Source organism: Trypanosoma conorhini (genome assembly GCF_003719485.1).
Source record: "Trypanosoma conorhini strain 025E chromosome Unknown Tco_14.4_contig_00129, whole genome shotgun sequence".
Taxonomy (NCBI): domain Eukaryota; phylum Euglenozoa; class Kinetoplastea; order Trypanosomatida; family Trypanosomatidae; genus Trypanosoma; species Trypanosoma conorhini.
The window spans coordinates 9,595-29,429 of record NW_021704218.1 but is presented as its reverse complement, the minus strand read 5'-3'; the positions used below and the strand labels follow the sequence as shown (position 1 = coordinate 29,429).

The window sequence follows — 19,835 nt, the reverse complement described above, 5'->3', positions numbered from 1 at the left end:
CGCGNTCCCCACTCGNTCCCCTCTCGCTGCTGGCAGGAATTTTGTTTGTCTTGCTGCTGCTGCTGCTGCCTCTCCCCTTTTTTTTTTCTTGTCTGCTGCTGCTGCTGCTGTTTTGTCCCTTTCGCTGCTTCTGCCGCTTCACCGGGGCTGCGGCGGCGCCAGGGAGAGCGGGCGAAAGAAAAGAAAAAAAAAAAAAAGGGGGCCGCGACGTTGGCGGCGGGAGCCGACGCACGAAAAGGCAGAGAAAAATGGGACGGAGGAGACATTCCACGGCGCACACGCACGCACACAGAGAGGGAGAGAGGGGGAGAGAGAGATGTATATAATATATATATATATCGAGAGAAAAGAGGCGGAGGAGGAAAACCAACGAAAACAAACAAACAAACAAATAAATAAACCCCCACCGGCCGACGCCAATGAACGTCTTCTACGCGGGCTGCTCGCCGCGACCCAACGCCCTCCCCGGCCGCGGTCTGTGCGTGCGCGTGCGTGTGTGTGTGTGTGTGGGGGGGGTCACCTATTCGCCTCCATGGTGCCCTTGAAGAAGCCAAACATGGACCGGGCCTTCTCCACGACGCGTGGCCACTCCTCGGGCGACACGCCGGCCTGCAGTTCGGCCGCGGCAGCCGTCGCCGTCACATCCGCGCCGTCCTGCTGCACCATCAGCTGAAAGAGGCGACCCACGGCGGCATCGGGGGCCAGTGGCGTGGCGGCAGCGGCGCGAGGAGGAGGCGCAGCAGCAGCAGCAGCAGGAAGAGCAGTGAGTGCGCGTGCCGGCGCGGAAGACGTGGCACCAACAACGGAGCCTGTCGCAAGTGGGCCAAGGGCCCCGTCCGCGTTGTCCAACACAGTGCTTACTGTCGCGTTTGACCGCTGCTGCCTGTCCCATTGATGCGACTGCGGCTGACACGAGCCTCCGACGTGTGTGTGGCTGTGGCCCTCATCCGGGCGCGGGTGGCACTGCGGTCCCCCGCACGTCATCAGCTGCCGCGCCTGAAACTTCTTTGCCATCTGCTGCAGCCGTGCACTCATCACCGGCATCCGGTAGGAGACGGCCAGGAGGTTTTCGCGTCCCAGGAAGAAGCGGCAGAGGTTTCCCGCGAGCCCGACGTCGAAGAGAGAGTACGTGTGCGAGCCCAGCTGGAAGCACCAGGGGCAGCGCGCGGGGTGGGCCACGTCGTACGCGGTGACGCCGCGGCTGATGTACCACAGCTGCTGCAGCAGCGCCCCCAGCGCGAGGAGGAAGACGACGGGCAGAAGAATCAAGCCGTAGACCTCGACAAGGCGCCTGGCGGGGGCGTTGGCAAAGACCACCTCCGTGTCAATGCGGCCCGACAGGAGCAGGTAGGTGCCGCGGCAGCCTGCCCCAAGCAGGGCGGTGTAGAGGACGAGGAAGCCGACGTACGAGCGGTGGTTGCCCCCGCCAATGCAGCTCGCCAGCCAGAGGGAGTAGTGGTCGTAGCGGAGCACGACGCGCCCAAGGTGGCGGCAGCGCTGCGCCCGCAGCGGCTTCTTCACCATGCAGACAAGATCGATGCTCTGCCGCACGTCCTCCGCGGGGGCCCCTTTGGAGTGCAGAATTGTCTTGTAGATTCCAACCCGCTGCGCGGCGGTGGACTCCACGAGCCCGGGGCTCCTCCACACCGCCGCGAGGGCGCAGGCGGCGGCGCCAACGCCGCACAGGAGCACGCACTGCCGACCGATGGAGTGCAGCGGCACCACGGCTTCCTCCAGCAGGGCACTGCAGGCCAGCAGCGCCACGGTGTAGCCGACGAAGAATCCCACAGGCCGCAGCGGCCTCGCATTCAAACGGCCGTCGTCCTTCATGCTGAAGCCGGCGCACGACGTGAGGGTGAGAACAGCCGCGGCAGCCAGGAGCCACAGCGGCAGCGGCAGCAGCGCGCAGAGCGCAAGCACAAAGTGCGGCAGCGTCGCCGCCACCCCAAACAACAGTACGTCGCCCAGCGAATTGAGCCTCCGCAACGATGTCTCGGCCGCCGCCTCGCGCTGCAGTTTTGCCTCTCGCCTCTGCGCCGACGCCTCGCCACGGTAGTCCTCCAGGATAGCGCAGACCTTTCGTGCGTCTACCGGCCTCGCCGCCCTTCCGCCGCCGCCGCGATGCAGCGCGAGGATGCTGCAGGGGCGCCTAATGAACGAGGACGAGGATGGGCGTGCCGCCGCGGCTTCCTTCGCCAGCTGCAGCGGCGTCCGTCCCGTGGCGTCTGGCTTCTCCAAATCGGCGCCCTTCTGCAGCAGCGCACGCACCAGCACCGGATCGCCCGCGAGCACCGCGTAGTGCAGCGGGGTGCGCCCCTCCCGTACCGCGACGCTGGAGAGTGGCGCGGCGTCGGCGCCGTTCGCCTCCGTGGAGGAATGACGGGCGTCGTCCTCGGTGGTGGCGGTTTCCTCCTCGCGCGCGTTCACGTCGACGCCCAGCTGCTCAATGAGGAAAAGCGCCGCGAGCTCCGCGCCGGCGCCGCCCTGCCGGCACACCACGTGGAGGAGGTTCTCCCGCACCGCCCGGGCGGGGAGGTCGTCGACCCACGCCTGCAGCGTCTGCAGCACGTGCGGGTGGCGGGCGGCGTGGTGCAGCACGGTGTTCCCCAAGTCGTCGCGGAGCGAGGGGTCGGCGCCGTGCGCCAGGAGGATGCGCACCACGGCGATGTTTTGCGTCGCCGCGGCGATCATGAGCGGTGTCTCCCCGGCGGTGTTGTGGGCGTTCACGTCGGCGCCGTTGTCGAGGAGGAAGGCGATGATCAAATTGTTGGGGCCCTCGGCGGCGAGCACCGGGGCGACGTCGCCGTCGCCGTCGCCGTCTGTGGGGGAAACCCGCGCGACCGCGGTGTGCAGCGGCGTCGCCCCGTGCGTATCCCGCACATTCACGTCAACGCCGCCCAGCAGAAATGCGGTGACGACTGCGAACCCGCCATCGCTGCGCAGTGCCTCGTGAAATGTCCGCCCCTCAAGCCGGGCCGCGAACACGTCCACCGGTTGGGCCGCCGCCGTCGCCACCGCCGGCTGCATGTAGTACGCCAGCGGCAGCGGGATTCCCCCGCGTGACGCCATGCGCTCGCTGAAGACCTGCATGTTTGCTGCTGCCACCCCTCGGCTGCTCTCGCCGTGTGTGGTGTGGTGTGTGTGTTTTCCCTTGCGTGGGCAGCAGATTAGCGAGGGCTCACGAAGAAGGCAGAGGCAGCCCCAGCACCACACGCGAAAACAAAGGGCGACGAAAGGGTCGGTTGGGGAAACGATAAAAAAACAAAAAAAAACAGTCGACTTGAATATCTCCTAGGCCAGTGGCCGCGCCTCCCTCTGGCGTTTGCGCCGCGGCGCAGGCAGACGTCACGGCACCCACCGTCACCCGCAGTTTGGCCTCCGCGGCGTCCAGCAACTGCCGCTGCGCCGCCAACTTCGTCTGAGCCGCGGCCACGGCCCGTTGCAACGCCTCCATGCTGGGCGGCGCGCCCCCGCCCGGCTCCTGCCGCGATGGGGCCGCCGCTTCCGCAGCCGCCTGCAGTGCCGCCGTGGCGCGCCACACCTCCCGCGCCGCCCCCATCGCGGCGGCGAAGGCAGGGAGGAGGACGTGGTACACCGCGTGCTCCAGGCCGAGCGGCTGCAGCGGGCCGTCCACGAGCAGCCGCTGCAGCCGCGCCACATCCTCCTCGGGAGCCGCCGGCTGCTTCGTGGCGCCGCCGCCCCCGTCCGTCGCCGCGTCGTCTTCCCGGAGGCGCTTCTGCGGCTGCCGCCGCGCCGCCGCGGTGAGAGCGGCCTCGCCAACCGCAAACGGTGCCCGCTTGGCTGCTGCCAGCAGGAACGCCTCGAATGCGCCCATGGCGGCCACACTCACACTCTCACACACTCCTTTTTTCCCCCCTCCCTCCTGCGGAGCGCCATAGAGAGCGATAGAAGGGGGAGAGAGAGAGCAGCAGATCAGTAGAGAATAAGCAAAGAAAAAAAAGCAGCAGCAGCAGCAGCAGCAGCAATACGGGGACTGAGGCGCCTCCAGCGGCAGTGGCGGCAGCAGTGGCGGAGGCAGGGGGAGAGGAGTTCAGCAGAAACAGCGTCGCAGCGGCAGCAGGAAACAAATGCCAAACACGTACATACAGTCACCTCTAACGGACCGATGTCCGGCAAGGAAACAAGGAAAAAACGCCCAGTAACCAAAAAAAGGAAAAAAAAAGGGAAAAAAGCAACAACAACGCCCAACTGGTCCAGAAGTGACCATGCCACAACACACACACGCATCATGGCACGGATGCGTGTGTGGTTCAGTCAAAAGGCATGGCCAACGCCTGTCCCTGTCGTCGCTGCACGCAGAAAAATGGCAGACTGCAGGGCACTTAGCTGCTCCATAGGGACCGGCAGATGTAGCAGCACAGACTTCTCCCATCGCGCGACGTCCCCCACGCCTTCCAAGGCACGCGGCTGGCGCGGGGATGGACTGCCCTCGCGGCTGCTGCTGTCGTTGCCGGTGGCGCAGGCGGAGGGCGGCGGCGACGGCGGACGGCGGCGGCGGTGGAGGTGGAGGTGGTGCCCCCAACGAGGCGAAAATGGCTTGTGCCCCCTCAACCGCTGTGTCTGTTTTCGCGGCAGGCCGCAAGAGCGCGAGTAAAAAGATGCATGCGTGTTTGCTCATCCGCTGCGCCGCCGCCGCGACCGCTCTTTGCACAGTCGCGTCGTTTTTATTGCCTGCCGCCAACTCTCGCAGTACGGGCGCCAACTGCCGCCGCACCAGCGCCTCCGTGCAGTACAGTTCCACGGTGTTCAGCAGCAGCACGTCGCCGTCGACGACGCCGCCGCCGCCGTCGTCGTCGCTCTCCATCGCCTGCGTGAGGCCACTCCGCATGCGGGCGAGGAAGCCCCGACGACGGCCCAACTCGACCGCGCGCACGATGCGCATCGCAATTGTGCCGCCGCCTCCCGCAGTCCTCACGACAAACAGGCGCGGCTCCCACTTTCCGACGCTGACGACGCGCGGCAGTGCCCTGTTGCTGCCGAAGGTGCACGGGACGACGACGGTGTGGTGAAACATCTCCAGCAGGCCCTCGCTGTCCACCGGCAGCTGCAGCAGGGGGTTGCCCGACTGCCTCGCCGCCCGCGGCAGCTGCTCGTTGCTTTGCAGCAGAACGAGTGGACAGGAAAGAAGGGAGGGTGGGGCCAGTGCTTGTCCCCCAGCCTCCTGCTGCGCGGCCCCGCGGGCTTCGTGTTCTCCTGCGAGCGTCAGCTCCACGTCGTCGTGCGCCACTGGGCCGCCGCCCAGCCGCTGCCACCGCAGCCAGCAGCTCCTCTCGAACTCCGCCTGGTGGATGTAGTAAAGGTTGTTGCTGCTGCCCGAGGCGCTGCAGCCGCGTCCCACGCGCGGCGCGACCGGCCGCGGCGTGAAGTCCTGGACCGTCGCATAGAAGTTGTTGAAGGCGGAGAGTCCGGCGCGCTGCATGTGCAGCGGCATCAGCGGATACACAAACCATCCCGAGAGCGAGCAGACCCCAATTCCGGTGCTCTCCTCTAGCACCGGCATCGTGGCGACGGCGAGGGAGAGCTGCAGCTGCCGACACCCACGCAGGCGCAGCTGGGCACAGCAGCCCACGACGACGCAGTGGTGGCAGCGGTCCATGAAGACGGAGCCGCTTGTGGGCCCAATAAAGATAAAGCAGTGCTCGCACTCATGCAGGGACACACTGTCGCAGTGGTCCAGGAGCAGAATGGCGCAGTGGGAGTTCTCGTAGGCCGTGATGCGCTGGCCGCGGATCTCGCCAGGCAGGCGCAGAAACAGCGAGTGCGGGGGCAAATTGGCCGCCTCGGACGTCGGCGCCGCCGCCCGCAACCGCCCGGCCTCCTTCAGCGCCTCCTCGCCGTATTTGCCGCGAAACAGAGGGGCGGAGGCCGGGTCAAAGAGCAGCGGCTCCGTTTCCCATGAAAAAAAGGCGCACGGCGGACCCACGGCCTCGCTGGCGCCCTCCGCGTGCTCGTGGCCCCCGCCCGCGGCGCGCTGCTTTCTTTGACTCGCCCTTCGCAGTCGCCCGCGCCAGCCGGGCGGCGCCTTCGCGGCGACTTCCTGTGCCGCGTCGGGGCAGCTGGTGCACGAGCCCATATTTATTTCCTCCTCTTCCCGCCTCTTCTACCTGCGCCCCGCCGCCTCCTCGACTGACGTCGCGGGAAAAAAAACACTTAAAGAAACGAGGCGGTGCTCTCAGTGACCGGGTGCGCGTGGCGCGGCGATGGAGTGCCTCAACGCCGCACGTCCCCCTTCTTCCCTTGACGGCAGTGAGAGCCACGAACAGTGTGGAGTACTCCGTGCGCGCCTTTAGCTTCCGCAAACGGCCGAGGCAAAGAAGGCAAAGAAAGATTGGGTGATGGCCTGTGTTCCCGCGGCGCCCAGGGCAGGAGCCCGCGGCAGGCCCACGCCGGCCGCAACCGTGCACATTACACTGACGAAACGGGAGGAGCCGAGGGCGGAAGCAACAGACCGCCGGCAACGCAGGAAACCTCGCGCCACAAGCGACGCCACACAACAGGAGCGAAGGAAGACGAGAAATAATAAAAAAAGAAGAAACACTGAAACTGAAACTGTCACGGCTCCTCCGTGCTGCGGGCGCAGCCGTTGGTGGGGCACATCTTCCTCGTGCCCTCTTCCCCCTCACCCTCCCAAAGGAACTGCAGCAGCGCCGCGTTGCATTCAAACGGTGGCAGGCAGCAAAGGGACTCGGCGCCGCGGCGCCAGCTCCGCTGGCCCGTCGCAAGGGTTCCGTGCAGAGCGGGCAGAGGATCAATTCATCGGCCGTCTGGCGTCTTACGCAACGCCGGTCCTGATGGCACGGAAATGCAAAACTCGACCACCCGCAAGACGTCTCTCGTTTACGCAGAAGCGGTCTAGAGGAAGGAAGGCAGGCAGCGGGACGATAATGCAAGGGCAGAAAGAGAGAGAGAAACAGACAGACAGAGAGACACACGCGCAGAGAGCAAGAGAGAGAGAGAGAGACGGGGACACGCAACTTCTCTGCGCACGCCCGTGGGCCAGTTCTTTCTCTAGTCCTCACACCACTCCCAGACTCCGCTCCACGTTTCCGCGTCACGCTGGTTCCCACACGCACACACACAGCTCTACTACAGGCCCCTTCTGCTCCTCCCTCACTCAAGGTCGCAGAAGGCCGCGGCACGCCTCCAGCACCTCATCTATCTTTGGGTAACTAGGATGCACCTCCAGCACCTTGCGGCAGACGTCAATCGCCGCGAGCAGCTTTCCCGACTTCATTCGATGAAACGCCAGTTTGTACCCCACCGACGGGTCGCGCTCCTTGGTCAGTTCCCAGGCATTCTCGTAGCAGTTGGCGGCCTCCGTGTGCTGATTCCCGAGCTCGTGCACGGAGCCCATCATCAACCAGGTCTGCGAGCAGCTCTTGTTGACCTCGATGTTCTTTTCCAGCATCGCCTGGGCCATTCTGAGGTCATTTTTTAGAATGCTCATGTGTGCGGCGAGCAGGCGGGCGCGGTGCACGGCGTCGATGGTGAGGGGGTCAAACGGCGTGTAGACAATCCGCTTGAGCTCAGCAGCCGCCTTCTTCTCGAGGCCGGCGATGAAGCAGGCGATGGCCAAACCCACGCGGGCGGGGACGTTCAGCCGGCCAGGCGGCGGTGGCGGCCGTTTGACGCCGCTCAGCAGCTGCTCATCCTCGTCCTCCTCCTCGTCCTTCGCCTCGCCCTCGGGACTCGCTTCACCGGACGCCGGCTCCTCCTGCCGCGCCACCCTCTCGGTGAGGGTGCAGAGCTGCGTGAACTCCTTCATGGCCCGCTCCACCAACGGCCGCTTCTTGCTAGCCAGCCAGCAATACCCTTGCAGAATGTCCCGCGACTCCCCATGCGGCATCTGCAGCAGCAGCCGCTCGGCGATCCTAACATTCTCGTTCTTGTCCTCGTCGCGCAGGACGGTGTCGGCCCAAAACGCCTCGGTCGAGGAGAAGAGGTACATCTCAATCATGTTCGTCAGCGCTGGCGTGCTCCACTGGGTGTCGTCGACGGGCACCCGCGCGGCGTTGAAGGCGCGGAGGGCCTCCAGGTTCTCGTGGCAGTAGCGGTGGTACAACCCCCGCGCGAAGCTCAGACCCGACGGGGGCCGCTGCCCCGCCGGCACGAGGTCCTCGGCCCGCTCAAGCATCGTCACCGCGTCGGCGAGGCGCCCGGCGTGGCGCAGCAGCCTCACGTACTGCACCAGCGCCTCGTAGTTGTCCGGGGTCTTCTCCAGCAGCTGGCTAAAGTGCTGTGCCGCGTCCTCGAACCGGTGACGGCGAATCATGACGTCGGCGAGGATAACCACCGCCTCCTCGGAGGTGGGGTTAATCCGCAGCACCGCATTGCACCGCTCCTCACACGCGGCTGCGTCGCCGCTGTCGAGCAGAAGCCGCGCGATCGCCAGCAGCGCCGCCTCGTTTGCCTCGTCGTACATCCGCGCCATCTGGTAGCACTCCTTCTCATGTTCCACGTCCCCGGTCGAGGCGTAGTAACCGCCCAGCTCCAGGGCGATCGTGGCGGCGACAAGCTTCTGCTGATAAACTGTCTCGCGCGTCTCATTTCGCAGTACGTGGTGCAAAACGTGCTCCTGAAACCCACGGGCCTGCAGGAGCGTCGCCGCCGCCACCTCCGGCGTCTGGCAGCTGCGTTGAATTTTGTACATAAGCAGCGTGCAGTTGACGCGCTCAATGGCACGCTCGACCTCCTCCCCGGCGTCCGGCTCACTCTTGTATGCCGGCGCCTCCTTCAGCACCCCAACCGCGCGCTCGGGGGCGCCGAGGTGCCAGTAAAGCATCGCAAGATCGGCAATAACGGTGAACGTCGCCCCATCGGTCGCCACCGCGTCACGGTAGTAGCGGACAGCGTGTTGGTAGTCATGCGTGGACACGAGGGCGCGGCCGATGCGGACGTCCAGCTCGCTGTTGTCGGGGTCCATCGCCTTTGCCCGTTCGTAGGCGACGATGGCCTTCTCTGGCTCCTGAATGTTGATGTACGCCTCGCCCAGCTGGAGGTAGCTGTACGGCGTCGGCAGCTCCTCCACCAGCTCCTCAAAGCAGCTGGCGTACCTGTGGCGGTTCTGCCGGTAGGTGAGGTAGAGGTTCGCCATGCGGGTTTTGGCGGCGGTGAAGAACTCACTCCGCGGCGGCACCTGCCCAAGTATCTCCACGGCCTTTTCCATGTCGGTGCGGGCGGCAACCATCGCGCTCGCAATCGTCACCCGCCCTGCCTGAGTTGTGTCTTTAAACAGCGCCGTGGCCTCCGCCAAGGTGGCGCGCGCCTCTTCCGTGTCATGCAGCCTGAGGTACGTCTGCGAGAGCTGCAGGTAGAGGCTGACGTGGTCCTGCACACTCAGTGGCTGCAGCGGCCGACCCTTGCTTGTCACTCGCGACTTGTCCTTGGTGAGTTTTAAGGCCAGTTGCAGCGCCTCCAGCGCCTGCTGATGCTTTTGCATCATTCCAAGCACGATGCCGTGCAGCAGGTTGTACTGCGGCTGATCCTTCATCTCAAAGTCCAGCGTCAGTGCCTGCTCCAGCGCCTGCAAGGCCAGGGTGGCGTTGCCCACATACTGGCAAATCTGTGCAGAAAGCAGAAACGCCTCGGGCAGCACGTGGGCATGCCGGATGCACGTCTTGATCATTGTCTGCGCCCTCTCCAGGTCGCCGGCGACAAAGTAAATCTTGGAGAGGAGGAGCTGGGCCTCCAGGCAACCCGGAACGTGCCGCAGCAGTAACTCCAGGTGCCGCTTACACTTCTCTACAACGGGGTCTGCCTTGCGCACCGTTGGGTCCGGCGGCTCGGTGCGGCAGTGCTGCATGTACTCCTTCGCGATATTGAGCATCAATGGCGGGTTCAGCTTGACGTACAGCTGCATCCCCGTTTGGTACGAGCCTACATCTTGCCGCACGGCCTCTGCCGCCTGATCCAGAAAAAGGAGCGTCTTTGCATGGTTCTTGTTCCGCCGCCACTGCAGGATGGCGTTGAGGAGGCTCAGCTCCGCGTTGCGCTGGTTCGGTGCCTGGATCTCGTTGGGAAACTCAATCTGCTGCGCAGCCTCGTCCAGGTTGCCGGTGAGGATGAGGCAGTGGATGAGGCCGAGCAGCGGTGTGATGCTGCTGTCCGGCGTGGCGGAGGCCTTCTTGAAGGTGGCAATCGCCGCCTTGTACTCGCCGCGCAGCATCTGCTGGTAGCCCACCTCGGCGAGGTAGTCGCCCTTTTGCGCGACCATGCGGTGGGCCAGCTCGGCAAACTGCAGGGTGACGCCCAGCAGCGGCAGGTAGGCCCCACCCAGGCGCGAGAAGCACTGCGCGTACTCGAAGAACAGTGCCGCGTTTCTTGGCTCCTTCTCCTGGACGGCCCCCAGAAGCCGCGGCAGCTGCGCGGCGGCGTCCTCGTAGCGGGCGTCCTTCACCAGCAGAAAGAGGGTGTTCAGCGCGAGCGCCTCGAGGTTTGTCTTCTCCTTGGCGAGGACGCGCTTCGTCGTCTCCCAGCACTGGTCCCAGTCCTCCGCCTTCATGAGGTGGCGTGCCTTCACGACAAGCGCCGGGGTGAAGTTCGGGTAGCTGACGATGAGTTTGTTTAGCAGCTGCTGGGCGAGGAAGAACTGCATCTTGCGCTCGAAGTACACCACGCGGCCCATGGCGGCGTCCAGGTCCATCGACTGCCCGTCCTGGTCCTCCATCTCCATCACCCTGGTGAGGAGGGTGCCGCAGCGCTCGAGGAAGGCGCCGCGGCCGGTGCTGAGGTCCACCCACGCCCGCACCGTCGCGAGGTTCGTGTACTCGTCGCGGTGCTCGTCGTGGCCGTCCTGAAAGCGCACGAGGATGTCGCGGGCGGCGACGGTGTCGCCGGCCGCCCACGCCAGCGCGGCCGCCTGCACCCACCCGTCCACGTCCTCCGCGTGGGCGCCGTCGCCGAGGGAACGCTCGACCGCGGCGAGCCCCTCCACGTCTTTGCTCCGGCGGTAAATGAGCGCAATGCCCATCAACGCAGGAAGCGTGGTCTCCCGCCGCTGCTCCGCGGCCTTGTACTCACGCAGCGCCTCGTTCGCCTGTCCCTGCTGGTCGTAGCAGAGCGCGCGCCAGACGCGAAAGACCCAGCTGTCGGTGCTCTTAATAGTATCCGTGCAGACAAGCTCCGCGTGGCGCCAGAGCCGCTCCCGCACGTAGAACGACATGAGTGCATAGTTGGTGCGAAGCAACGATGGCATCTCACAGCTTGTGTTGTTGTTGTTTTTGTTATTTTGCTTGTTTTTTTTTATTTTCGCCTGCCCTTCTTTTATCTACGCTTGCTGCTGCTGCTGTTGTGGATGTGTGGCTTGGCTTCTCTCCCAGTGCCCTGCGGCGGCGTCCCACTCGGTCAGGGGAACGGGGGTGGGTGGGGGCAGTCGTCGCTCCTCCGCGCAGTCGCTGATGCACACACGCAGCTTCCCGCAGCCCCTCGCTGCGTGCGTGCAAGCGAAAAAGAGAAACAAACAAAAGAGATAAAGAAAAAGGAAGGAAGGAAAGAAGGCTTGCACTCCCTCCCTCCTCTGCAGGCCCCGGCGGCAGAAAGCGATAGGGCAGGCAGGAGACAAGCAGCACAACGTAGAGCTTAGCGGCGGCGGCAGCGGCGGCGGCGGGCGCAGACCCACCCGCCCAACTTATTCCATCTTTTTCTTCTTCTTCTTTTTTCCTTCGCTCTCTCTCCATCTCTCCTCTTTTTTATCTGCTTTTTTTCTTTCTGCTGCCGCGTGGCAAGCCCAGTGGCCCGGCCGCCGCTGCTGCAAGAGACAAGAGGGGGGGGGGGACCCGGAAGACGGGCCGCCCTCCGCCCCTCTCAGCCACACACACACACACACGCGTACAAACACTCGCGCGGCAGCCGTGAAACGCGGCAACGAAAAGAAAAACAGAAAAGGCAAAAAGACTACAAAAAAAAACCAAGAGTTTTGGAAGGCGGCAGAGGGAATACAAAAAGAAGAAAAACACACAACAACAACAACAACAACAACCACCGCCACCACCACGTGGCCGCCGTGGCGTTTTTCGGGGCGGGCGCAGCGAGAAACAGGGACGCAGGGAGGCAAAAGTGGAGAAGGGGAAGATAAAAGAAGAAGAGAAGGGGAGCCGCGTGCACGTCGCACGCACACTGCATTGCGGACGCGGTTTTTCAACGCAAACGCTGCACGTCTTTCCTTCGCTGCTCCCAGCCTCTTGCCTCTACAAAAAAGAAAAAGAAAAGAAACAACACCAAAAAAACACGGCACATCTCCACACATGCTCACACGTTCGCCCGCCCCCACTCTCTTTTTCTCCCCCATAGCTAAAAATATATGCTTGGCCACCGCAACCACGGCTCTCCTCTCCGCTTCACTGGCCCTGGTCTACTCAACTCAAGTTTAGCGCGTCATTTTTGGCCCTTCTTGCTATCTCCGTTCTCCCTCCGCGGGGTCGCGCCGCCGTCCTTGGTCTTCCCTGATTCACCTCCGCCTTCGCCGTGCCCTCCGGAGCGACGCGGTGCCGCGGTGGGTGTGGCGGAACCCGCTGCTGCAGGGGACGCATGCGGTTTTGTCGGCGGTGCCGCGGCCTCGCAGTTGACGTGCTGCGCTGCAGCCTCCCTCAGGGAGTTGTGCGCCGCCGCCTTTCCGGGCGGAGGCGGCAACGGTGGGAGTTGTTGTTGATGTTGATGTTGTTGTTGCTGCTGCTGCCGCTGCCGCTCTTCCTCCGGCGGCGGCGGCGGCGGCGGCGACGGCGACGGCTTTGGCTTCGGCTGCTTATTCTGCCTTTTCGGCGACGGCGACGGCGACGGCGAGGAGGGCGGCGGCGGCGACGAGGAGGGCGGCGGGGCGACGAGGCTCCACCCGAGCTGCCGCGCCTCCGCCTCCAGCAACGCCTGCTCGCTCTGGACGACGGTGACTTCGCGCGTGACGCAGAGCCACTCCGCCACGTACGGCGGCGTCACGCGCACGATGGGGTGGTAGAGCTCCACGTACTGCTGGTCCCCCATGCGGGCCTTGTCGCCGGCGAAGCACCGGTACTCCTGAAAGATGGAGACGAGCGACCAGCCCTGCAGCAGCCGCAGGCAGGCCACCACGGCCCCGGTCCGGTGCTTCCCCTTGTTGCAGTGGATGAGGATGGGGTGCGTCCGGGTGTCGACGAGGGCGCTGAGGATGCGGTGCATCAGCGGCTCGGAGATGTCCATGAAGGGCTCCTTGTTGCCCTCCGTGGCGAACCGCAGCAGGCGAATGCCGTTTTCCTCGCAGAACTTCACATTGCTCTCCGCGTAGTCCTCGGGGCAGAGGTAGAGGATGGTGCGCAGCCGCAGCGCGCGCAGAAAGCGGTAGTTCTTCCGCGTCGGGTAGCCGGAGCGGTAGACGCCGGGGCACACCATCGCGAAGTTGATCGACGGCACGAGGGGCTCCTGCATCGCGGGCGGCAGCTGCCGCGGCATCAGCGCCGACGGCGCGGGCAACGCGGCGGTCATTGACGGCGCCACGCCCACTACGTTTTGCTACACGCCTAAGCACCCCGCCTTGTGGGGCGCCGGCACTCACGCACGCACACACACACACATACACACATACGCACGCGTGTGGTGGGGCGGCGACGAAGAGGGAAGGGGGAAGGCACAAATACAAAACAACAACAACTATGCGAACCCACACACACCCCACATCACTGCACCGCCGTCGGACGCACGCAACAGACGTTCTCTCTCCCCCCCCCCCCCACCCCCCCCGCTTCCGCTTCCGCTCCCGCTCCCGCAAGCGGCAATGCTGCCTCTTTCCCCCGACACTTTGCCCACCGCGAACCGCAAGAGAATACATAAAAACACGGAAAGAAAGCAAGCAGCAAACAAACAAACAACAACGGAAAAAAAAACAAGAAAAAAAACAACACAAATAAGAGATTGGGCACAACGAGGTCGTCATTCTGCAAAAACGCAAAAAAAGGCGGTAAAACAAATGCAGAAACGGGGGGTGGAGGGGAGGCTGAGGACAACACCGACACGGCCGCAGGAAGTTGTCACACAACGTGCATAAGTCAATGGCGTCACGGTGCGGAAACTAATGCGGCAGTTCAAAGTAAGAACGATACGAGCAGAAGAACCACACACATGCACACACAGAGAGAAAGGACTCGGGACGCCCCTCACTCACCACCAGGATACAGACCTTGGGGTCCTTAGCGCAGAGGGCAGTCGTCGCTCCGGCTCTGCCCGATCCACAAACCGCGGCGTTGGCGAGCGTGCGGCACTGGCGCCCTCTCCTGCTTCTACAGGCCACTGCACACGTCGACCCTCAGAGCCACTCGGTCGCCTCGCTGCTCGCATGTCAAGAGCGCCATGGTGCTCGTCAGAGGCGCGCAAGCCCGCCTCGTAACTCGGGGATGCAATTTGCCGCGCCCACAGCCTCTCCGCCCCGTCCGGAATGCGTGCGGCGGGGGAGCTGCCGCCGAGGGGCGTCAAGCTTGGGGGGCGAAGCTGAATGGGAGTCGGCTCAACGTACCGCGGCGGCGTCGCCGCCGCGTAGCGGGTGGTGGGAGTAGTGGCGTCTGGGGAGGGACCGCACGGTGAAGGCGGGGGTTGTCCCGCGCCGAGGCGACGCAGCAGCGCCCGGCGCTCGGTAGCAAACAGTCGCTCCACCTCCTCCAGCGTTGCGAGGTCGGCCTCGCGCGCCTGAGCCTGTCCGCGGCGAGAAAGGCTGCGTATAAACCCCGTGATCTCCTCCGCCTCCGCCTCCGCCTCGTCTTCGCCCGCCGCACATATCCCCAGGCGCACGGAGTCCAAGCTAAAGTCGGCAGCCGCCGCCAGACGCTGGGCGTCCTCGTCGAGCAGAAGAGCGGGGCAGGTCCAAAAGACACGGTACAAAAGGGCATAGAGCCTTTGTTTGGTTGCCGCCGTCTCCGTCTGGCGCGTCTCGACAGCGCGGCTCGAGGGGGCCGGGGCACCCCGCGTTGCTGCGCCGCCGCAGGGGTCAAACTGAAAGAGGGCGGCGTTCAACGCCTCGCCCCGCTCACGTGAGGCACTCTCACGCCGGGTGCGGCGCCAGGAACGGCAAAGTGCAGATCTCCACGCAATCCATGCCTCCTCGTCGCGGTGCTGCGCCTGACGCCACGCCGTCGTCCAAAGCCGTGCTGCATCCGCTGCTGAGGGTGACGGGGGTGACACCTCGCCCTTAAGCTTGCACGTCCACTCCCGCGTCAAGGCCCGGCAGAGAAATTGCTGCACCACCTTTTCGAGGGCCGAAAGCACATGTACGAAGAGGTCATCCAGAAAAACGTGTTCCTCACCGTAACAAGACTGGATAACGTTCCTATTATCATTGATCGTAACACCAGGGCTCGCAACGCTGTACGAAGCCTCCTCGCCGGAACAAGCAATGCGCCCCAGCAACCGAAGCAATTTCTCACGCGTGACGACAGAACTTTCTGGGCTTTCTCCAGAATCTTTCCTCGAAGTCCCATCGCCGCCCGCATCATACAGCAAAGGTGCATCTAGACTCTCTCTTGAAGGAAGAGGACGCTGTCCACCTGGGACAACTTTGGGCAACGGAGACGGCACCCCACCGGAGGCGCATCCGTCATCGCTGACAGCTCTCACCTTGCCCGGCTTCAGCAGAGAGGACTCACACATAGGTGTACCATTCCCATTCACTCCAGACAGAACAGCAGGCACAACAGCTCCACCCAGCACCTTAAAAGATGCCGGTATTGGCGATGAAGCTTCCCAATTCGCAGTCGGTGCCGGTGCCTGCTTCGCAGCCGGCGGTTGTGGCGGTGCCGGTGGCGGGGGTAACATGTTTCTGTTCTTCAACGTCCTCTTTTCGCCCCAGAGGGAGGACGGTCCCTGAAGCCGGCGAATAACACGGCCCAAGCAGACACCACGAGTGGAAGTGGGATGAGAGAAGGGGCGACGGGTTACAACGCACTTTGCCCGGAGACGGAGAATGACGGAAGCAACAAAGAACAGGGGTCCAATCGAGGACAGCGATGTCGGGCGTGAGCCTTTGGACACTGAAGAAAGATAAAAAAAACACAACGACTGAGAGGCGTCGGGAAGAACATAATCAGCGGCGTCATTTTTTACCGAAAGAAGTCCTCCAGCTGCGTGGGGACGTTCGTAGAGCCGGGGGAGGACTGGGGGGGCGGCGCAGCAAAAGCAAAAAGCTCATCCATAATATTACCGCCAGCGGCAGCGGCGGCGGCAGCGGCTGCAGATGCCTGGGGGCCCTGCGCCTCAGGCGCGTTACACATTGCGGCCGCGCCGCCGTATGGCCCGTGAGGAAACGCAAAGGCGTCCACGAGCGGCGGGAGCTCCACTGGACGCACGACAAGGTCCATAGAAAAGGGGAGAGGCTGGGCCTGGAACGGAACATCCCCCCAGCTGGCCTCGGCAGCGCTTGCGGTGGGAAGAATGTGCTGCTGTTGCTGTTGCTGTTGTTGCCGTGCCTCCGACGGCGGCGGCGGTGCGGGCGGGGGCGCTGGCATGCTGAGCAGCGCCAATCGCTTGGATTCAAGGACGGGCCAGATGCTCAACTCGGCCGCGAAGAGCGGTGCAAACTCCAGGAACCGCTTCAGCTCCTCCGCCGACGCTCCCGCCGTCGTGCCCGCACGCCGGCCTGTTGTACACATGGAGTCCTTTCTGGGGTCCAGAAGTGCGTGGTAGCGGGCAAATTGATGGATGACGTCGAGCGGCAGTCGCCGACAGTGAACGGCGGGGGCCGTCGCCCCTTCACTCGTTGCGAGGCGGCGCAGCGCGTCCCTGTCCTCAATGTAGGCGCCAAACACGTCTGAAGCGGTGCCGTAAAGGTCGTCCTCGGCGTCATCGGCGGCGGCCGAACACGGCGATGGCGGCAGCGCCGCGGGGTTGGCGCCGACGACGACGCCGGCTGGGGAGCGCGTTGCGGCGAAGCTGGCGGCGGCGCTCGCGTTGTCCCTGAACTCCTTGTTCAGCAGGGCAAGCTTGTTGGGGTCCTTCGCGTAGCTCGTCTTGTTGGCAAAGCTGCCGTACGCCTGCACAAACACCTGCACGGGAAGTCGACTGCAGGGCGGGGCAAGGCTCTTCTTCACCGCCCTCGTCGCCTTGGAGAAGAACGCGCGCATCGACGTCTTGCCGCCGCCCGTGGTGCTGCTGCTGGTGGTGGTGGCGGCGGCGGCGTTGGTGCAGCCGCCACTAGTACTACTACTGTCACCCGTCACTGTGGCGGGGCTGGGGCCGCCGCCCTGCAAGTCGCCGTAGAGGCCCGGGAACCGCCGCACGCAGCGGGCGTAGAAGAGGCGCAGCACCCCAATCATGCGCGGGTTGGAGACATAGTGGTGGGTGGCGGGCGTCTCTCTGCCGCGCAGCGACGACGATGACGCGGTGGCTGTGCCGCCTTGGCGCGACCGCGCCCGGCAGCGCACAAACTCCCCGAGGAGGGAGCGCAAGACGCCAACCGTCTCAAGGGACAGCACCGCGTCTTCCCAGTGATGAAACATCCGCGTGCCGGCGATGCGCCGCGCGAGCGCCGCGTTGTTCGCGAGGTTGCACGGCAGGAAGCGTGCGTAGTCGAGCACAAACGCGACGCCGCCCTGCAGGCGGGAGCCGCGTGCCGCGCCCACCCCGGCGCCCGCAACGCCGCCGCCCACAGGCGTTAGCCCCTTGCGGTAGTTGCCCACCAGCCGCGCCACGCTGTACTCGAGGAACGCCCCATGCACCTCCTCCAGCTCAGCCGCCGCCGTCGTGCATGGGGAGGACAGCGCGGCGGACCACGGCGGGGCGCCTCCCCGCTCCTGCGTCGCCATGGACGCGAGGGCCACGCGAAACAAGTGCCGCGTCTCCTTGCCGACGACCCGCTTCACCGCCTCCCGCACCTTCTCGCTGGGCGGCACCAGGTCAAGCATGGTGAAGGGGACGACGTCGGTGTCGAGGGGGGAGACGCCGACCACGCCGGTGCGGCCGTCCGCAAACCAGACGCGTCCCTCGTCCTCCTCCACCGCCGTAGCCGCGGCCCTCCCACCCGCGCCGGGCCGCCGCTGGGCGTCGGCGAGGCTGCCGCGCAGCATCAGCTGCGGCACCATGTCCGCCGTCGAGCCCAGCAGGAACCCGGCGCCGCCGAGCGCCTCAAGCACCTCACACGCCTCGGGCGGCAAATACGGGACGATCGGCAGCGTCCAGAGGAACGGCGACAGCATCGCCTGAGCGCCCACCACGCATGCAGAGGCGTGCTGCGGCGTTGCCCCGATAAACACCACCCGCCGCTCCTGCAGCAGGAGCGTGTGAATCACACGCAGGGCGTCGTAGGAAAAGCTTAGAAATAGGACAGGCAGCGGGACGTTGACGAACGGGTATCGCAAGTCGGCCGGGCGGAGGACGGAAATCCTTGCCTGCGGGAACGACAGACAAAAGTGGCCGTTCGCGGGAGTGCTACAGGCCGCGCTTCGCGGCTCTACGAGCACCGCCAGCGGCGCCATGACGCCCGCGTAGACGGCGGAAACGGTCCGCTGCTCCTCCGCCGGCCACACCGTGCGACGGTCGGCGTGGACGTCCCTCGCGGCGCGGAAAAGGTGCGGCAGCGTCTCCAGCACCACCGTGCGCAGCATGCCAAACAAGGGGGCGGCGGAAAAGGCGGAAAGCAGCAGTCCCTCCGTCGCGTGCCCCACGTCGAGAAACTGTGCAAAGCCGTAGATGTAGCCCTCATCCACGGCGTCGTCGGTCACATCGCAGGCGGCGCCCGCAGCCTCGTCGCCGTCCTGGCCCCAGCGACTCCCGAGGCTGTTGTAGTGCACCACATCCATCGCCGCCCCACTGGCGGCGGCGCGCACGCATGCGGCAGTGAATTGGCACGACGGCACCTGCACGAAAAGCCCCTCCTCCGCAACGGGCGAGGTGGCGCCCGCCGCCCAGTGCAAGTCAAGCCTGCCCGTCTCCCGCCGCCGCGACGCCAAACTCGCCTGCCGCAGCAGCAGAGGCCCACAGAAGCGTCCCAGCAGCGCACGCAAGGAGGCGGATTGCGCAACGATGCCCCGCCCCCCCGCCTCGCTGCGGCCGGCCGTGAGAACGACGATCGGCTCCAGCTCGCCAGGCGGCGGCGGTGGTGATTTGCCCCCCGCCTCGCCATCGCGGCCGCCGGAGGGGGGAAGCCAGACGCGGTGCAGGGCGACGGTGTGCGCCAGCGCCGAGGACTGCATTCTCCGCGAGAGGCCGCCGGCCCCCACACCCCGGAGACGGGGGAAAAGTAAAAGGGGAGAAGAATGAACTGCCACGGTGCAAAGAAGAAGAGGCGAAGAAAAAAAAAGGAAAGGAAAGGGAGAAAAAGCAAAAGAGCTCTGCAGCAGCCAAGGCCAACGACGCCCCTTCTCCCCTCGCACTCCAACTGCATATATATATATATAGGTAGAAGTAAATATCAATAATTTCAGCCGGCTGCAGGTCTCTTCCCTCGCATTCCCAGAATATATGTTGTAACAAATACGAGTATGGGCAATCATGGCTTGCCCCAGTGTACGCAGCCAGCGCCCAAACAGCTGAGCGAAAGATTATGAGACACGCACACCCAAGTAAACAACTGAATTCAAAGGCCACGTGTAATGGCTGCCAGGCCCGTTATGAACTCTCGCGGTGGCGGCCGTTAGAGACCAAAAGCTGTCGGGTAAAAACTCCGCGTGGAGGGCAGCGGATAGAGCGGCGCGTGCTGCCTACCGGTGTTGAATGATTGGAAAAACAAAGTCATGTAATTAACGAAGAAAAACAAAAAAAACAAAGAAACAACACTAGGAATCAACCACTAGCTCCCCCCCCCTTCCCTCCCTCCATATTCCGTTCGCATGCCTCTCTTTTTCCTTTTCTCTCTTTCTCTTTCTCTTTTT

General features: G+C 64.5%; 7 protein-coding genes across 7 annotated transcripts, besides 25 other annotated features; all 7 read right to left on the bottom strand.

Moving 5' to 3' along the window:
* Positions 1-51: 51 nt before the first annotated feature.
* Positions 52-138: a microsatellite.
* A 36-nt stretch (positions 139-174) lies between these two features.
* Positions 175-197: a microsatellite.
* A 93-nt stretch (positions 198-290) lies between these two features.
* Positions 291-317: a microsatellite.
* Positions 317-339: a microsatellite.
* Positions 340-363: 24 nt separating this feature from the next.
* Positions 364-401: a microsatellite.
* Positions 402-474: 73 nt separating this feature from the next.
* Positions 475-509: a microsatellite.
* A 7-nt stretch (positions 510-516) lies between these two features.
* On the bottom strand, positions 517-3,090 carry Tco025E_03018 (putative huntingtin interacting protein (HIP); the record flags this gene model as incomplete). Its single annotated transcript, XM_029369940.1, has 1 exon — positions 517-3,090. The coding sequence occupies one exon, from the start codon at positions 3,088-3,090 to the stop codon at positions 517-519; it is 2,574 nt and encodes an 857-aa protein (XP_029229920.1).
* Positions 3,091-3,123: 33 nt separating this feature from the next.
* Positions 3,124-3,145: a microsatellite.
* Positions 3,146-3,178: 33 nt separating this feature from the next.
* On the bottom strand, positions 3,179-3,835 carry Tco025E_03017 (uncharacterized protein; the record flags this gene model as incomplete). Its single annotated transcript, XM_029369939.1, has 1 exon — positions 3,179-3,835. One exon carries the CDS (start codon positions 3,833-3,835, stop codon positions 3,179-3,181), a length of 657 nt encoding a protein of 218 aa, XP_029229919.1.
* A 62-nt stretch (positions 3,836-3,897) lies between these two features.
* Positions 3,898-3,943: a microsatellite.
* A 17-nt stretch (positions 3,944-3,960) lies between these two features.
* Positions 3,961-3,985: a microsatellite.
* Positions 3,986-4,006: 21 nt separating this feature from the next.
* Positions 4,007-4,051: a microsatellite.
* Tco025E_03016 (protein XRP2) lies at positions 4,052-6,094 on the bottom strand (the record flags this gene model as incomplete). The annotated part of the gene is made up of 1 exon (XM_029369938.1): positions 4,052-6,094. The coding sequence occupies one exon, from the start codon at positions 6,092-6,094 to the stop codon at positions 4,052-4,054; it is 2,043 nt and encodes a 680-aa protein (XP_029229918.1).
* An 821-nt stretch (positions 6,095-6,915) lies between these two features.
* Positions 6,916-6,982: a microsatellite.
* Positions 6,983-7,135: 153 nt separating this feature from the next.
* On the bottom strand, positions 7,136-11,215 carry Tco025E_03015 (Tetratricopeptide repeat protein 21B; the record flags this gene model as incomplete). The annotated part of the gene is made up of 1 exon (XM_029369937.1): positions 7,136-11,215. The coding sequence occupies one exon, from the start codon at positions 11,213-11,215 to the stop codon at positions 7,136-7,138; it is 4,080 nt and encodes a 1,359-aa protein (XP_029229917.1).
* An 8-nt stretch (positions 11,216-11,223) lies between these two features.
* Positions 11,224-11,263: a microsatellite.
* Positions 11,264-11,464: 201 nt separating this feature from the next.
* Positions 11,465-11,515: a microsatellite.
* Positions 11,516-11,601: 86 nt separating this feature from the next.
* Positions 11,602-11,626: a microsatellite.
* Positions 11,627-11,646: 20 nt separating this feature from the next.
* Positions 11,647-11,726: a sequence feature (GA-rich).
* A 102-nt stretch (positions 11,727-11,828) lies between these two features.
* Positions 11,829-11,857: a microsatellite.
* Positions 11,858-11,956: 99 nt separating this feature from the next.
* Positions 11,957-12,001: a microsatellite.
* Positions 12,002-12,210: 209 nt separating this feature from the next.
* Positions 12,211-12,245: a microsatellite.
* Positions 12,246-12,393: 148 nt separating this feature from the next.
* On the bottom strand, positions 12,394-13,470 carry Tco025E_03014 (tyrosine phosphatase; the record flags this gene model as incomplete). Its single annotated transcript, XM_029369936.1, has 1 exon — positions 12,394-13,470. The coding sequence occupies one exon, from the start codon at positions 13,468-13,470 to the stop codon at positions 12,394-12,396; it is 1,077 nt and encodes a 358-aa protein (XP_029229916.1).
* Positions 13,471-13,533: 63 nt separating this feature from the next.
* Positions 13,534-13,574: a microsatellite.
* A 129-nt stretch (positions 13,575-13,703) lies between these two features.
* Positions 13,704-13,725: a microsatellite.
* Positions 13,726-13,751: a sequence feature (G-rich).
* A 58-nt stretch (positions 13,752-13,809) lies between these two features.
* Positions 13,810-13,892: a microsatellite.
* Positions 13,893-14,142: 250 nt separating this feature from the next.
* On the bottom strand, positions 14,143-15,786 carry Tco025E_03013 (uncharacterized protein; the record flags this gene model as incomplete). Its single annotated transcript, XM_029369935.1, has 1 exon — positions 14,143-15,786. One exon carries the CDS (start codon positions 15,784-15,786, stop codon positions 14,143-14,145), a length of 1,644 nt encoding a protein of 547 aa, XP_029229915.1.
* Positions 15,787-16,070: 284 nt separating this feature from the next.
* Tco025E_03012 (uncharacterized protein) lies at positions 16,071-19,157 on the bottom strand (the record flags this gene model as incomplete). Its single annotated transcript, XM_029369934.1, has 1 exon — positions 16,071-19,157. The coding sequence occupies one exon, from the start codon at positions 19,155-19,157 to the stop codon at positions 16,071-16,073; it is 3,087 nt and encodes a 1,028-aa protein (XP_029229914.1).
* An 81-nt stretch (positions 19,158-19,238) lies between these two features.
* Positions 19,239-19,252: a microsatellite.
* Positions 19,253-19,292: a microsatellite.
* Positions 19,293-19,798: 506 nt separating this feature from the next.
* Positions 19,799-19,833: a sequence feature (A-rich).
* Positions 19,834-19,835: the final 2 nt, after the last annotated feature.